This window comes from Centrocercus urophasianus, unplaced genomic scaffold (genome assembly GCF_019232065.1).
Source record: "Centrocercus urophasianus isolate 14NV4802_14NV808 unplaced genomic scaffold, USGS_Curo_1.0 seq_15, whole genome shotgun sequence".
Classification (NCBI taxonomy): Eukaryota; Metazoa; Chordata; class Aves; order Galliformes; family Phasianidae; genus Centrocercus; species Centrocercus urophasianus.
This window is the reverse complement of record NW_024884697.1, coordinates 43,413,355-43,430,710: the sequence shown is the minus strand read 5'-3', so window position 1 is coordinate 43,430,710 and position 17,356 is coordinate 43,413,355. Positions and strand designations below refer to the sequence as shown.

Sequence of the window (17,356 nt, the reverse complement as noted above, 5' to 3'; positions counted from 1 at the left end):
GTCACACCAGCACTTGCTATCAGCTACTTTTCTCCCCATGTTGCCTCTACCATGAAATCTAAATACACAGCTTCATCTGAGCTGTAAATGTAACTTTGAGCAACACTAATTAGGGGAACCTGCTCTCTGTTACCACGCATTTTACTCGCACATCTTCCTAAAATATATGAAGATATCATAATGAAATAGATGCATGACTCTGCTTCCCTCTCCAGACTTCTCATGAAAAAGGCAAAGTTTTGGACAGACACTCTACATCTACTTTCCTCAGACTGAGCTGTCAGGAAATATTCTTCAAAGTATTTACCTATGACTATTTCATGAATTCTGAGGCCCTACATGTCAATTTTCAAACTGCTGACACACAGTACAATCAAGTGAAATGTAGGGCAAAAAAATGTGAATTTTGAAGCACCTACATTTTGTGCCATACTATTTAAAAAACAACAAACAAACAAAAAAACAACAACCTCACATCAACAATAAAAAAAAATCATAAGAGCTTAGTCTATAAACGGTATCTGCATTAAATCAGCTTCTTCCTTTTCTTCTCTCTCTTTTTTTTAAGACAGAGAAGCGTAAAAACAGCTGAAAGGTCACTTGCCCAGAGGAACCGACACTGAGCCTCTGATTTCAGGATTCCAGGTACAACCCTGTTCCAATGCAAACTACAGAAATGCCCCTGAAGCAGCTCTGTGATAAGAGGAACACAAACTTCTCCATCACGCTTCCAACTCTAAGGCTGGAAACGGAAGAATAAAATTAAACAACAAAAGTACTGAGCTGTGCTCAGCCTGGGATTTTTTTCACATAAGGCCAGTGATGGGAGCTAGAACAGACACACCAATCAATTTAACAGACCTCTGAAAGGCACTGACAGAAGTTTTGATGCAGAGCAGAATGGCTTTGAACAACACCAGAAATTGTCCCTCTGCAGCCTTTATGATTCACAGAACAATTTTTGAATTAACTCACTTTTGCATCCACTTAGGTAACTTAACTCAAGTTTTTCTTGCATGCACTTTTCAGTATACAGTTAGAACTACAGACCTGTGTCAAAAAGAATTAGTAGACCAGTAGATAGACAAACTGACAATATGGTTTTTGTAATGATGCTTCTTTCCAGAACACAGCTATCACCAAGTCTTGTTAAGAAGGGCTACCCCTGCAATTCACACTACTTAGCCTACAGAATAAATGCAGATGGGGATTTCAAGCATGTTACAGAATTTCAAGTGCAACACAGTCAAGCTATCAAAAAATAAAAAGGCCTGTTCTCCTACTGTTTTCTATCATCACTATCAGTAATGCTGGTAAAAGCAAGAATCACTTTTGCTGTATGGGCAAAGAATTCAAGGCTACTTAAGGGCACTGCCATGTGTCTGAGGGGGAGAAGGGTGTCACAAACTGGAGCAGTAGATGATATTCCAAGGTAGAGTTTCTTGTGAAGTGGTGCAAACAAAACAAAATTATCTGATGACAATTTGTGGAAAATTGAGATGAAATAAATAAAGCCATTGCCCTACATTTGAAGAGCAAATACTTTGTTCTACATCTGAGCAGCAGGCAAATACTTTGTTCTGAAGTACTTGCCTTAGAACAGTGAAGTGCAAAAGGAGCTGTTCATTTAAAATGATGTCTCTGGGAGCTTTTCCACTGCTTGGCCTTGTGAAGTTCTTCTGTTTTTATCATAAGCATTTAAATCTACACCAAAGACAGTTTTAAACTGCTACCAGCTGACTAAACTAGACTGTAGAATTACTGAAAAAACCAGACTGATGTGTTACATAACTGTTTGGTTTACTCGCCACGTTTTAGATTAAAAATAAAAATATGAGCTTGCATAAATGCTCAACAGGCATGTCAGTGCTTGAAAACAAAACAAGACAACCCACTGTCTTGGGCTGTGACCCAGTAGAGTGCAGTAACACATTCAATTATTCAGTTCCCTGGAACAGTGTCTCACAGCTTGCATTCCCACTGGGAGTGTTACTGACAAGTAAAACAACTTGCATCAACGCACAAGTCAGGTCATGTTGCTAGTGCTTCTGGAGCATCATTCTTACAACATCAGAAAGCGAGTCAGCCAAATGAATTCTCTTAATAAGCTTAATAAGTAATTATTATTAAGTTTATTACTAAGCTTAATTGGCAGAATTGAAGATATCCACTGTCTAACATTTACAAAGTAGCACAGAACATCAAACATTTTAGGATCACTCATTTTGAACCTAAAATAAAATTCTTAGAAATATTTCTCTTCTATGCAGGGTGAACTTGAAATGGCAATTCAGCAGCATCTAAAACACCATCATTAATATTGGCGCCTTCCAATTCTGTGCAGCTCAGAAAGATGTTAATACTAAGCAGTAAAACCTTCCAGCTACTCCAAGCTGGCCTTACGTAGGTGGAAGCCATAGGCAAAGGCAAGGACCTGTCCCTCCTTTCCAATTTCTGTTGATGGCCTCAACAGAATGCTAAATATCTGCCTCTAGTACCTGCGTTGTTCTAGTGATGATAACTGTCAGGATGGAGTCAGGATGAGGTGAGAGTAAAATCAGTCAAGACACTCAGATATGCACAGCAGTCTAGGAAAATGAATGAGAAAGGAAAAATGTATATGAAAGAAGCATATTCCTTAAAGATCAAGCAGAATTGCACAAATAATTCTGGCTTAATTCCAGAAAACAAATCTAAAGCTTCCTTTAAACAGTGCTTCTGAATATCAAGTGACCATGAGATCAGAACTTTGGCTGTAACTTTCTCCTGAGATTGGTACAGCCAGAAGCACTGCAACTGTAATTACCATGCTAAACCACTTCTCTATACTCCCTCAGCCCTCAGAGCAGTCTTGAAGTACCTTTACAGCTTTTCATTTCAGTGTTCATTAAGACCACGACCTGATTAAGGAAACAAAACAAAACTAACCAACCAAAAAACTAATTAAGGTGCACTTCAAATTCAGCTGATGCCTTTATCTCTCACTAAGCCTGAACGACATGCTCTGCTTTGTAGGAAAGCAAAACACAGCAACGTTATTATCAGTCACTAGGAACATCTTTATCTCCTAGATTTGATTTTTCAATCTACTAAGATCCCACACTAGATCTTTACCTTGCCAAAATACTGTTGTATGTCACAAGATTGTACCTGAACAGGGATCCCCCTTGCCTTACAAGAGGAGTAAACAATCCCAACTCAAAGACATAGCAACACTGCAACCTTTCTAATACGAGTTTTCCACTATCAGTCAGCTGACAACCTAGAAAAAAAATATTAATTTACTTTTCTCTTCAGGAACATTATTTATCTCCTTTTCTACTCAGAACAAATCCTGTATTTAGCAGAATGGGATGAAGATGGAGAAATAAAGCAGAATTGGATGCTCCCCCTAAAAAGTAAACCACCTTTTAAAGAAAAGAGTATTGTTTCAGATGCCATGGTGTTTCAGATCCGTTAGAAAATGTAGGAAAGATAGATGGACTATAGTAACCAAGAAAGCCAAAACTCTATTTTTTTATGCACTTGATCTGTACTCTTCAGATTTAACTCTGAAGTATCTTTTAAAGTTGAAGCCATTTGTAAACTTGCTTTTCACAATAGAAAGAAAATAATATCCATGTACTAAGCATTGTTCGACATGGAACACCTACTGTGTTCATGTTATTTATGCTATCCTAAAGACTCAGCTAAGATCATTTCACATTAGGAGGGGGTACGTATTCAGAGATTGGAAACCACTTGCTTCCCGGATATTTTATAATGTCAGGAGACTACATCAGCAAACAGTGAGAGAAGGGAAGTGATAACAGTCCGATCTAAAAATGAGGAAATGATTGGATGGGAATTGAAATGATTTGCCTGTACGTCACAGAGAAGTTTTAACAAAGGCCCAGATCCTCCTTATTTCGGTGCACTTCTTCAAACATGTGGCAAGCTGTCTCTCTCCTTTTGAAATATTCTGCCAAAAATGGGACACAAAAACAGACTTTCTGACATTAGATTACAAAAGACGTTCCCAAATTACTGAAACAACAGTTAGAAGAACCTACGAAATTTTATCACTACCAATTACACAAATGTTTCTTCCTTTTTTCCCCCACATGCATCCTTGTCTAGACTGAGATGAGACAGTATGAATGTCATCCTGGTATTCGTAAGAAATGTGCAATCCATTTTCAAATGCCCTGTGCTTTCAAGTAGCCCAGCAAGCCATGATGAATTACTTCTTCAGCTGACGTAATACCAGAGGACTTCCTCCCAAAGCAGTAAAATATTTGAAGGGGAACAAAGGGAAAAAAACCAAACAACAGAATCCTTGAGGCTTTTAAAATCAGTACATCATTACACTTTCAAGGTTCTTAACCCTATAGCAGTTTCGCATTAAATTCAGTGGAAGACACATACATGAACATAGAATCATACTGCTGTACTGACTTCCATAGTTGCATTACTTTATTTTTCGTAACAAAGTGCACCATCTCCAGATCAGAAAAACAACAGTGACATCCACATCAATTCACATACTTCTGAAGCCTACCTACCTAAGACCCCACACAGAGCAGAACAGATTAAAAGACCTTGAAATAAAAATGCCTGGATCTGACATGAAGGAGGAACAGGAAGGACACATTCAAAACTGAAAGTTTTATGCTGAAATAACGCCTAACTAATTGCAACTATTATCTGACTCATTCCTTGAAGCATCTTAAGAACTATTTGGAAAAAAAAAAAAAAAAAAGAGAAGCCTAAGAGAAATATCAGCTCACCTCATTCACTATATGATCCCCCCATCCACCACATCCTGCAGGGAGACCTTCTGGAGAGCTCAGGAGCACTTGTATCACACTGCTCCCTAGTTCACTGCCAGCTAATCAGAAAGGTGGAATATTGTGGAGCAGGGAAGCAGCAGAGGTTACAAAAGAGAGGGAAAGGGTTGTGAACCCCTGATTTGAGGATAGTCAGACAGACTGTCTGACTATGGAATTTTCTATGTACTTGCTTTTTTAGGACTAGCAAAGAGAGTTGTACATTGGTTGCCTCAAGACTGAAATTTCCTCACCCGCACTAGAGATCATCAGCTGAACCACATGGCCTACATGCTATCAATAAGAGTAAAATCACATTTATTTTTAACAAGGAAAACAAGAAATGAGTAGACCATTGTATGTGTTAAGTGACCAAATTAATGCTATATTTTACAGCATTACCGTATTTCAGTATTCTCCAAGCTCTTAATTCTCAAGAATACTTTTAATACAAAAATGATCATAAAAATTCATTAGCCTTTATTTAAAATAATAGAAAAATAAGAAGTCTGAGCTTATTAGCCGATGGACCTTGTCAGCTGTTACTGTTAAAAAATTGCCAGAATCTAAGCACTGTTCTACTTTCTCCTTCAGATTGGCTCTGGTATTTCTACTTCCCAGAAATCCTCTTTCTTAGTATTTTGTTACATAAGAAGTGACATTTAGGAACTGAATGATTGAGAAGGGTTGGGACTTATAAACATTTTGTTCCAGAAAATCGCAGGTGTTATTCATAGAATTACCATCCAAGCCACAGTAATAATATCCAGTAAATAATGTCATTTACAACTCTTACAGAATTTACTATCAAAGCATTTTTCTTCCCTAATTCACATAAAAGCAAAGAACATCTCAAAATAAAATGGCAGATCAGATATTCCTAAACATACTTGCAGACAACACATGAAAACTGTTACTATTAACTTTTCTTTCTAATTATTACAGTAAGAATTCCATCTTTATCCTCTCCAATTATGCCTATCTGTGAAGTAATGTGGCTCTCTTTGGGAGGATAAATATTAAGAAAAAGGAGAACACTCACTTTCTGGGCAGTGTGCACAGTCCTCTCTCTCTGGCCTTCCTCTACTGCACATTGCTTTGCCTTCTGTGACACAGGTGAACATACTTCAAAATCAGTGTGTCCCAAATCCTGCAGATACTCGTAGAGTGGTGAATTCTGAAAGAGTTAAAAAAAAAATAAAAGGAAAAATTTGAGAACACCAACCAACCAAAAACCAAAAAAAAACCAAACCAAAACCAAGAGAAAAAGATATTCCCTATTTACCATAAAATATGACTATAACATGATGAAGCACAGTTAAACAATGCAGTCAGCAATGAGGCATGTAACAGGAAAAAACCCACAGTGTCACAGCAAGAACAAATAAGTCAAACCTTTGTTTTCAGTCTCTCTCAAGTTTTATCTTGACTGCAGTGAAAAAGGTTGCAAAAGTCAATATACGGTGTGATGAGAAACATACAACCAACCAACTTCTTTCAAAGCCATATTTTTCCAGGTTACCAGATGTTTCTTTAGCTTAAAACGTACACGTAACCAATACATAAACTAAACACTTAGCAATATATTTTAAAATATTCTTGTGTGTCTCCAGAGCACTTGATGACACTGTATTCTTAAGTTCATAAAAACTGAATCAATACATTTTGTGTTACTTCTACTGAAGCAAACTTGAAAACTAGAGCACGTTTCAAACTTCAGTAAATGAAAACTCAGTACAGATTAGGGACCTAAGGAGCCTTTTACACAAATGAGAAAAAAATATATCTAGAAAATGGCTTCTGCTCTCTCTGAGAACACTGGCACTTCTGGCAACTGAGTGTCACAGTTATTAAAAAAAATTACAATAAAACAAACAAACAAAAAGACAAAACAACCCAAATCAAGATCTTGAGGTTGCTGGCAAAACCACTACTTGAAGAAAAATCCTTGTGGAAATCTTTTAGAGTAAGCATGAGATTCTGCTCACCACTGAATGGACTTTCACATTTTTAAATATTTACCTATACAGACTTTTGCATTCTCTTTTTACCCCTAACTGGATATCTAGATTTAAATAACTGTTATTTGCTAGCATTCACGCATACAGCAATATTTATTACATATTTGATGAAGAGTAAATGTACATTGACTCCAGTTCTACACAGTCGATGTAAAGAGATTTTGCTTTAAGAAAACTTCTCAGTCTCGTTGCTTAGAAATTCATTTTCAATCTTTACCAACTTCCCACAGTAATCTGCAACCAGGTAAGAACTGCGTATGAAGAACAGAAAACATCTAAAGAACTGTAGCTTACTATCAGGGAGACAAAAAGAACAGTAAGAAGTAAAAGTTCCACTGTAACTGGCAAACAATTGCGGAGGTCTGCAGAAACAAGCTGTGAAAATAGTCTCCACCATGACCAAGAACCAACATGAGCAAACCTCAAATGACTGCTTGCTGTACAGAAAAACTGAAGCAATCATCAATTCTAGCTTAATAAATGAACTTGTTACTGGCAGGGCTATTTCTAACCCATCACCAAAGTCCAATTTGGACCAGTCTTATCTACTGAAAGCATGCAGATGCACACTTTTGCATACTCCCCTTGAGTTACTCACATCAGATTCAGAGTCCACTCAACCTGAAACTCAAACATTCATACCAGCTCACAGCTCCGTGCAGGTGCAGGCAGTCCCCTCACTCATGACAATGATGCTGCAAAGCACTACCCTACATTAATGACTCACTTCCTTGTGGGAATTTTTTTAGTGTGACACCTCCTGTCATTTTTCCAAGGATCCTTTCTTCACCATCAAGTACTTTTTCAAGTGCAGACAACCCTAATTAAACAATTCAATCCTAGACTGGCAGGAAAGAAGCTATGTTTCCCTAAAAGTGCAACATGCCTCTTCACCAGAATTACTTAATTAAAATGCAAAAGAAAACATAATAGACTAGAATACTTCTTTTATGTAAGGCAATGTTAAATTACCCCAGTAACTTCAGGACAAAACTTCAAATGGAATGGACATGCATAACCATGTCTCCTGGAAATGGTCTCCACACAAAGCAGGCAGCACACTGCCAGCACACCTGAACAACTCAAACCCACACACACTGGAGGCTCTTAGGGTAGCATGGATATTTCAGACAGAATCAGCAAGAGCGTTCCAAGTTTAGACAAGTGGGTGTAGACAAAACTCCAGGAATTACAGGCCTATTGGTCTGACCTTGGTACCAGACAAGGTAATTGAGAAGGTCATCTGGAATGCCGTCATTCAGTATAGATAAGACAAACAAATGATGTGAAGCCAGCATGGGTTTATGAAGGACAGGTCCTGCCTGACTAGCCTGATCTACCTCTATGACACTCAGATGAGGTAAAGACTATGGATACTTCAATTTTAGTAACACGTTTCATATTGCTGCCCACAATATTCTCCTGGTTTGGACAGATGTACAGCTCTGTGAGTTCATCTGGCTGATGGCTGGGCTCAGTCACAGTGAATGGAGTTCAGTCTGGCCTCACGGCATCCAATGAGGCTCGGTGCTGAGTGCTACATGTTGGTCATAACCACAGCAGTATGGGTGCCCAGCAGAAAAGAGCCTGAGGGTGTTAGCTGGCAGCTGCTGAACATAAGCCAGCAGTGTGGCCAGGTGGCCAAGAAGGCCAATGGCATCGTGGCCTGCATCAGAAATAGTAAGGCCAACAAGACTAGGAAGTGACAGTGCCCTTGTACACAGCTAGTGAGACTGCACCTCAAATACTGTGTTTGGGCGTGAAAACAAACCAAGAAGTTTAAAGACTATTTCACCTCAGTAATCTGCAAATCCAAAAAAGCAAAAAAAATGTTTTTGCTGTCTTCAGTGATGACAATCATCTCAATCACACCTGCCACAAGCAGGACACGGGACTATTCTTCTCTTTATTGATACTCACCTAAATACAGACAGCTGTCAAAATACATATACCAAGGGGTTTGCCCACTATCTTTGGGCATATCTCCTGTGTTCTGCTTTCTTCCCTCTCTGTTGTGGAAATAAGGTAAAATTACTTCTCCTTCTGGTCACTGCAGAAAGGCCACACTGCTGATAGCTCGTCATTACAAGGGATTCAAGCAAGCACCAGCCAACTTAAAGGAAAGGCAAACTATGTTTTTGCCAATGATCCAAAACCACCACAGAGCAAATATTCAGTACGAAGAAAGCAATCTGTCAGCATTCCAGGAGATGAAAAAAAGAGGTTTTTTTATTCTGATTGTGTAAGGTCACTTTAAATGTGCAAGGCACAGGAGGGAATGATACACTATGAGATCATTTTCTTAAAAGCTGATCAAGAAAAACAGCATAAAGCTGTTTAGATTGGTTCCATTTCCCCACAGGAATGGATAAAAGAAGGCAAAGGAAGGGACACGCAGCGAGAGACTCTGTCCACTAAAACCAGAGAGAATCAGCTAAAATCCTGAATGCTATATTTAGTAAGTGAATTATTGCATAGACCTAAGAATGCCTGGCTCTTCTCTCTTATTTTTACACTACATTAAAACCACACAGTTAACTTAGTGTAATTTCTACTGCACAGAAATGAAAATCTAAACAAAACAAATCAAACACCTCTTCAAATGTTAATGAAACATCAGACTGTAGTTGTGATGACGATGTCATCTGTTCTTGTAATCAAGGTAGAATACAGCACCTTACTAGGTTTTAAGTAAAATCCTTCTGATTAACCTTTCAAAGGCTTTTTAAATGTCCCCCTTATAGTTTGACTTTTTTGATTACTGAATTGGCAAATTATAATTGATTAAAATTTAACTTGAATGTTTATCACATATTCCTTCAAGTAAATGTGCAATGGCCTCTGAATTTCTCAAGTAGAACTTGGACTTCGGCAACCCTCTTCTAGTACACCTCCTCTGGCCACCTATTTCCTCTCCCCTATTTTTCTTAAGAGATTATTAGCTAAAGTTACAGTCCACACTGTAAAACCTCATTTTTTATTAATTTAAATGAGGAAGAATTATGCCCTGTGCTCTAAGAAAAAATACCATTATTTCCTTTTTCTAAATCCATTATACTATCTGAGATGTGGGTACAGAAAGAACTAAGAAGTGGGTTGAAGCCTCTGTGAAATTAGATTATGAAGAACTTCCATTACAAATGAGCTCTCTTGCATGGCCCACTCAGCTTTACAACTTGTTCATTAATAAAATTTGAGGTTTACAACTTCTCTTTTATTAGAAATATCACCTACGTCATACATTAGCCTACACTAACATAAACACACAAACTATTTATTGACATTATATTTAATGTCCTAGATACTGTCTGATTTTAAGTGTTACTGACAAGCCTCTCACTTGCAAAGCTGTGCAGGCTGTGTAACTCACTGAGGATTTCTTCAACCAATGCAGTCAAAGACTATGCAAGCATTTCCTTGCAATATGATAGCATTAAAATATGCTACACTATATACTTACATTTCAAGACTAGCAACAGAAACATTATAATTAATACTCACAATCCTCATGAAGCTTTAAAAACCAATACTTTAATATCCTAATACGTATGACGCCTGATAAATCATAGCTTTGAATTTACAGAATCTGCTTCTTTGCCTCCTAATTTTCTTTCTTAATATTCATGCATTCTTTTTTCAACAGCCCAATATTAAAAAATAAAAATTAAAATGAACAACCCCCCAGTTGATTTTGATGCTTATCCACATATTATAGGTGCTACAGTTTCAGATTGAGAAATTCTGGACATAACAGAAATGTATCCTTGCAATGATTGGTAGGCTGGAGTACAAAAAGTGTAAGTTAGTCTTGAAAGAAAACTGTTAGAATGTCAGGGAAAGGGATAGCAACACTGTTTCAGTAGATGATTTGAATGGGAAATGTAAAATACAAAATCTCATTCTACTATTAATACAGAACCATATTATCCTAAAGGAATCTATTTCTGTGTATTTTCAATCTTCAACTTCACATTCAATCGCTCAAACTGGATACTATTGGAATAGTTAGTATTGCTCATGCTTGAATATCAGTCTCACTTACTCATTCCTAGTTGCCTATATCAGAATGACACAGTCATCATTCAGCCTGCCTATCATCATCATAGCACCAGTTACTAATGGGAAATGCCATTTAAACCAGAGATGTCCAACCCAGAGCCTACAGGCCACACGCAGCCCTGGGACAGTCAGTAACGAGTCCCCCAAATACCATCAACTTTAACATTATTACATGATTTTTTTAGTGATATTTTTCACAAACTGATGGTGTGCAGCTTGAGTGCAGATCGTGTAGGCAACAACTGAACACTGTAGTGGGAAGGGCATGAGGGCTAACTCTGCCTCTCATGCCCACCGCACACTGATAGTGGATTAAAAAGAAGTTTTGCTATGATAAGTACATGAATTATCAATCTTATACACAGCCCATGCCAATCACTCTTCACTCAGCGTGGCCCAGGCAAGCCAACAAGTTGGACCCCCACCATCTAAAGCAAGTGAGGATACCAAGATAGGGTTTTTCAGCAATATGATGTATTTATTTCTGAAGTTTCTTCAAAGCTGTGTCTTCTAATTCACTTTCTGAGATCACCTAGATACAAGAGAGAGGTGTTACATTTACAACCAGAACATCATTTTATTGTGCTACTTGTCAAAAACACATTCTTGAAATGGAGAACAGCTTCAGGACAGCCAATAATCAAAAAGCCATTATTCTTTTGTGCACTTCTAAAAGACTAGACAAGGAGAATCTGGTTAGTAAGTGAAACAGCTTGTCTGATATGGTTCATGGGCTGAAATAGGAATAAACTTTCCCAGATTTTAAGAAGCTGGGTTTTCTGGGAACAACAGGAACAATAGAAACTCCTGCTTATTTCTGTATGACTTTTCTAATGCACTACTATGTCACACTGCAAAGACATCCAACTTTAACAGAAATTTATAATATACTGTAGGTTTATATTAGCTCTCATGTCCAGAATCAAGAAAAAAAATTCCCTTTCCTCCTTATTCACAGTTCTCTCAGCCTATGTATTTTACATTTCAAATACTTATGTTTAATGACAACTGTAATTCTTGGCCATTGAAAGCAGTTGAGTCTCAATCTAATCCCAAGATTCTGTTCTTTACCCCTTTTCCAAGCTTTATTTCAAAGCCACTTTCCACACAGCACTGACTTAGAAAAAAACCCAGCTCCTAAACTGAACCAAAGATCAGAACCAATCCTCTTGTTCACAACTCTAAGCCTACAGCAAAAATAAATACCAGAAGCAAGTCAAATATTAACAAAAAATCAAACACACAATGCTGTATACTGCTACATGATGGAAAGGCTGTTATCATAGAGGATTTCTTAGCTGCAGAAGAGAGCTGATTTTTTATTGATATTTTCTCAAATATCCTTTATCTATTGCAGCAAACACAAACACTGCACTTTAATATGTGCATTTTATGCATATTCTGAGAAAAAACTTTTGTAATCACAAATAAGATGTTGTTAGCTGTCATGGTTGTGTTACAACAGCAGCTGAATATGAAAGCCACACCCAAATTATTTTTGCTGATGCATCGTGAACTAAATGACTCAGGATTTCTCCATTAGAGATTTCTCCATTAGAGATGGGGTCTTCCCACACCCCAAATTCTTTACTAAGATAAAATTTACTATCTAGTAAGCCCCCTGCTCCAGCTTTCAACCATAGCTAACGGAGCAGAATAACCTTAAAATTAGCATTTAATGTGACTGCACAAAATAAAGGGTTTAAATATCTCTTCTTAAAATACAGAAATGTTTTTCAAAGCTGAGTGGTCCAGGAACACCATCAAACAACCTCCAAACAGACAACAAGCTCTGAATTCTCGGTTTGAAAAAGATTTTGCTTATCTACAAAGCCTAACAGATGAGCTTAACAGGTGGCAAAGCTCCCAACCAAATAAACCGTATTAAAATCTCTCCCTCTCTCTCAAAACATGGCTTGGAAAAGTTGAGCTAGCACTTACAGACAGCGCGATCTTTGTCTCCTGGACGAGGGCATTCCATTTTTCTCTCCTGTACTGTTCCCACGCATCCGACAGAATCTCGCCCACCTCCCCGTTTCGTTCCACTCGTCCCTCCAGGATGACCCGAGCCGAGGATGAAGAGTAGCAGTCAATGCAGTCGCACCTGTGCTCCTGCACAGTAGCATTTTCCTGACAGCATCAGCGGATGCAGTTTGAAACTTCCCAAGACTGTGCAATTTCTCCTGACTAATGTGGCTTTATAACTGGGGGGGGAGGGAGGCGAGGATGACAGATTGCTGAAGGCTTTTAAAAAGATACTGCCTGAAAGACTTACTGCACATCGATCTTACATGAAGTCATTAATAAGATTTCCCAAACAACAGTATTTAAAAGCCTTGGTCTTATTCTCCTGGCTGGCAGCTACCTCCTCCTTTCATCCAAATGACGAGCAGCCAGGCACTGGCAGGGCTAATATTAGACTGACTTCGACAGTGAAAGAATCATTTACATTTTCTATTCTATTTTCACCGCCACAGTAGGCAGGCATTGGTCTCTTCAATGCTACTCCACCATGTGATTTAGAAGCAGTTTCCGAGAACTACTTTGAAGCCATAATGTATTCCTGGATATTTTCTGATGCACGGTATATCTCTAATTGCATGCACTTCTGCATTCTGAAGAGCTTTATAATCCACGCACAGTTCCATGTCACTGAACTTACGGAACGGGAAAGCTCTTCCCTTTGCATTTTCAGCAGGAGGTGGCACATTACTGCCATAATGGAAAAGTCTTATGGAGTAGTCTTACATGCTAGGAAAGCTCTGAATCTCAATAATCCAAAGCTCCCACTGCTATTTACCCAATCAAAAATGGACTTGTGAATACAAAAGCTGACCTCTCTGTCAAAGACAGAAATTAATAGTAACTGAAAAACTGAAGGCAGAAGTGGTAAACGTATCCTCCCTGGAAGGCAGAGAAAGAGGCCTGTCACAGACCTGGAGCCTTGGGTGGCAAGTCACTGATTGCACAAGCCACCACACTGAGCTGTCACACGAAACTCACAGTTGGTTTTATATCGGTTACTAACGCTCACAGATTTTTACTTTCATTTACACGTACAATGAAATTCATGAAGTTAATGCATCTGACTGGTAAACCAGTCATAAAATAGAATATTTCTTGGTTGGCCCCATCCAACCAAGCACAGTGATAGATTTTATATTTTGGGTGTCTCAAGGAAGTTGGTTCGTGACAAAATGGTGGGAACAGTATACAGTATTAACTCTCCTGTAAAAATGAACCTGGAGGAATTAGCACAGAAGATTCCAAATTTTTGGACCAAGAGATCTAAAAAATAAATTACTGTGAATCAGCATGTACTTCTGTCTTCAAATTTCCTGCTGGGAATAATAATGACAATATGGGTTTGTGCACCATATGGCCCATACCATACCTTCCTTTGCCTGCTTAGGTAAGACATTAATGTTAGTCAAAAATGCCTGATGAGTATACTTAGCACCCACAATCACTAGAAGGTTTCTTGCATAGATTTAAGCTGGTACTTTCTTCTGTTTTCGTTCTGCTATCACCTGCCTCTTCCCAGCGATGTGATGAAAAGAGAGCACAGTCTATCCTCCCTATCCTCATAGTAGACTGCTGAGAAGCAAAACAACTGAATTAGTCCACTTGCCACTGGCTCAGGTGCCTCTAAAGTGCACCACGACTTGCAGCAGAGGGATCGCTCCAGGCTGCAGTTACACGGCCAATTTAATCTGACATTAGCAGCGGGTGCAGATGAAAGGTGCAGTACCATTCCACAACACTAATGGTAATATTTATACAGCCAAGCGGCGAGATAAAACATGAAACAATCTGATTGAAAAAATAACATCAAGGTATTTTTTTCCCTCCTGTCTTTCTTAGCCACCTAGTTTATAGTCAAGTCAGTCTCATGATCCTGCTTACAGTTCCACTCACAAACCTCTCCATAAGTGTAAAGAAGATATTCAGTGAAAATAATCCTGCTGAGGGAGCACTACAGACACTACCACTGAGGCTGTTAGTATTCTTTTCCAGTCCCTTCTTCATTACTCATAACATTAGAGATTTTAAAAAAAAAAAAAAAAAAAAAAGCATTTCTAACCCTGCCAAGTGACAAAAATCACTGTGTTTAGGAAGTCAAACTGAGCCATTCTGTGACTTTGTGAGCATAGCTTTAACAACAACCCAAACGCAAAACAATATTGTGCAAGCTCGTTAAAATATAGGACAAATGACTTAGCTGCAAGCAGGACTATGGAGCTGAAAATGCACTTACTGAACAGTATTTGGATCACCTTCATCCCAGTGTTCTGAAAGAATGGGCACATTAGATCAAAGATCCAGCAGATAAGATTTTTTAATAAATCTATAAACTTGCAAGTAGAAAAAACAGCAGACATGCTGCCAAGGAGAAAAAAGCAGTATGTCAGTTCTACGAATCTGATCAAAAGCCAGCATGCTACTGCACATAATTAATCTTCCTTTCAAAATTCAAAGACAAAGAAGAGAACTGATCATCAGCAAAGATACCACATGAGTTTACCAGAGGTAGATGGCATCAAATCCTTTGATGAGACAGCTCGTTTTCTAAATAATGGAAATTGAGAAAGCCTATATGGACTTTTGAGACTATGCCTTGTGGGGTATGGGCTTTCAATACCATGCCATATCAGTTAAGATACAAAATGAACTAAATACATAAATGACAAAGATAACAGTGGGTTGTGTGGAATAGAAAACCATCAGGTCAGACAGTTACAAATGGAGTTCCTCCAGAATCAGACTTTGATCAAAGCTTCATCTTCATACCAAGAGAACGCTAACGAAATGTCCTGGTAACACCAAGTAACATCACGCGTAGAAAAGCACGTGTAGAAATATCATACATAAAGACCTGGATGATCTCAGGTGGGTACTTTGAGTGATAATGGCATGCAAATTAACAGTAGACAACAGCAAGATCTTACATACAGTGACTAATACAAACAATTCCTCCAGTAATGATGATTAGAGCACAAACATGAGTAGCATTATAACATCAACAGTATGAACACTTGAAAAAGTTGCCTGTAGGCCTACGATGCAAGAATCAAAGCAGTCCCAGCAGAAACAAGTGCCTACAGTTCTACAAGACCCCAGCAAGAACGCTGAATATCACACTGCAGGCTCATGTAAAGAAAGATGAACTCAAGCTTGAAGCAGTGAATAACAATAAACACGTTCTGTAAAAGGAGACTAAATATCTTGGATTAGTCAGTTAAGCAAAATCCCTAGCAAAATTCAGGAGATGTAAAAGAGTGGAATATGTTAATGGACAACATTAGCAAAAGTGCAACTATAAAGAAGCCATGAATGAATTTTGAGTCAGAAAGTAGATGGCAGTTACTATCAAAACAATGAAGTTCTGACACATTCCTCCCACTGGAATAATGATGCATAAATTTAGATAGTTTTAATAAACATTTTAAATTTATATATTCAAAAATTAAAAGAAATCAAGAAACAAATGTTGTCCAAAGAAACAAATCTCTCTTTGGGTTGCGAAAAACCTCATCTCAAGTAACTTATCAAGTTTCCTCTACCCTACCTTAACATCTTTAATAAAATAACAGGCATGAATTAAAATTTTTTTATCCATAATTTGCTCTACATTAAAGCAATTTTTGATTTACCACACTGCTGGCAGGCAAATTCACACCAAGCATCAGGGGCACCTCCGTGTCTCTTGAGTTCTGCCTCCTCTCCCCTAATATTTCTAGCATTTCCATTAAAAGAACAATTGACTGTAAACAGAACAGGTGCAAGGACTGAAGTTAAGAAGTAAGAACTGAAGTGGAACAAAAGTAAAAACTTGGGCAGAAGATGACTATGCAGACAGTAAATGAGAATTTCTGGGTGCTGTAGGAATTCACTTATAAACTGGATAGAGGATGGCAACATTTCTGACCAGTGAAGTGACCATCACTCATTGTTATTCAATCACAGGGATGGCTCTTGTGATACCTTCCTTGTGCTTGTCTTCCGTCAGAACTATTCGATAAGGATCAGTGGTCTGATAAATACCTTTAAGTGAACCATCATCTGTTTGATGTGGCAAAATTTATAATGCAGGCAGTGGTCATTGATATATTTAAGCCCAATGGACAGAACTATGGCTTGAAAAATGTGTAGTAAATAACACTGGACATAACTGTGATGTGAAACAGGTGATGCACTCCCCATTCTGTTCGAGCACAGAAAATACAAAGGAGCTCTTCTTTCCCGATTATGCATTTGTTAGAACATTGATGGTAACATTTCTTTGATATAAGAATTGTGATCAATACTCACTTTCAGGAATGCAGGAATTTTTTAAAAGCTGTAACAAAGAACCTTTTCCTTAGGCTGGTACGCTTGTTTTAAGTGACAGCAACCTCAAGGACCTAGGGTACTTCCAGCCACCTTGACTTAGAATACCAGCATGCAAGGCTAAACAGGCCCAGCAAA

General features: G+C 38.2%; 1 protein-coding gene across 5 annotated transcripts in view; it reads right to left on the bottom strand.

Moving 5' to 3' along the window:
- The window catches only part of VEZT (vezatin, adherens junctions transmembrane protein), a 46,260-nt gene that overhangs the window by 25,798 nt on the left and 3,106 nt on the right, over positions 1-17,356 (bottom strand). For 4 of the 5 annotated variants that reach the window (XM_042815544.1, XM_042815545.1, XM_042815547.1 and 1 more), the window contains exon 2: positions 5,851-5,985. In XM_042815544.1, the coding sequence (XP_042671478.1) occupies positions 5,851-5,985 (135 nt within the window). Of the gene's footprint in view, positions 1-5,850; positions 5,986-14,377; positions 14,544-17,356 lie in introns of those variants that run through there. The other variant, XM_042815549.1, reaches the window with a different exon arrangement.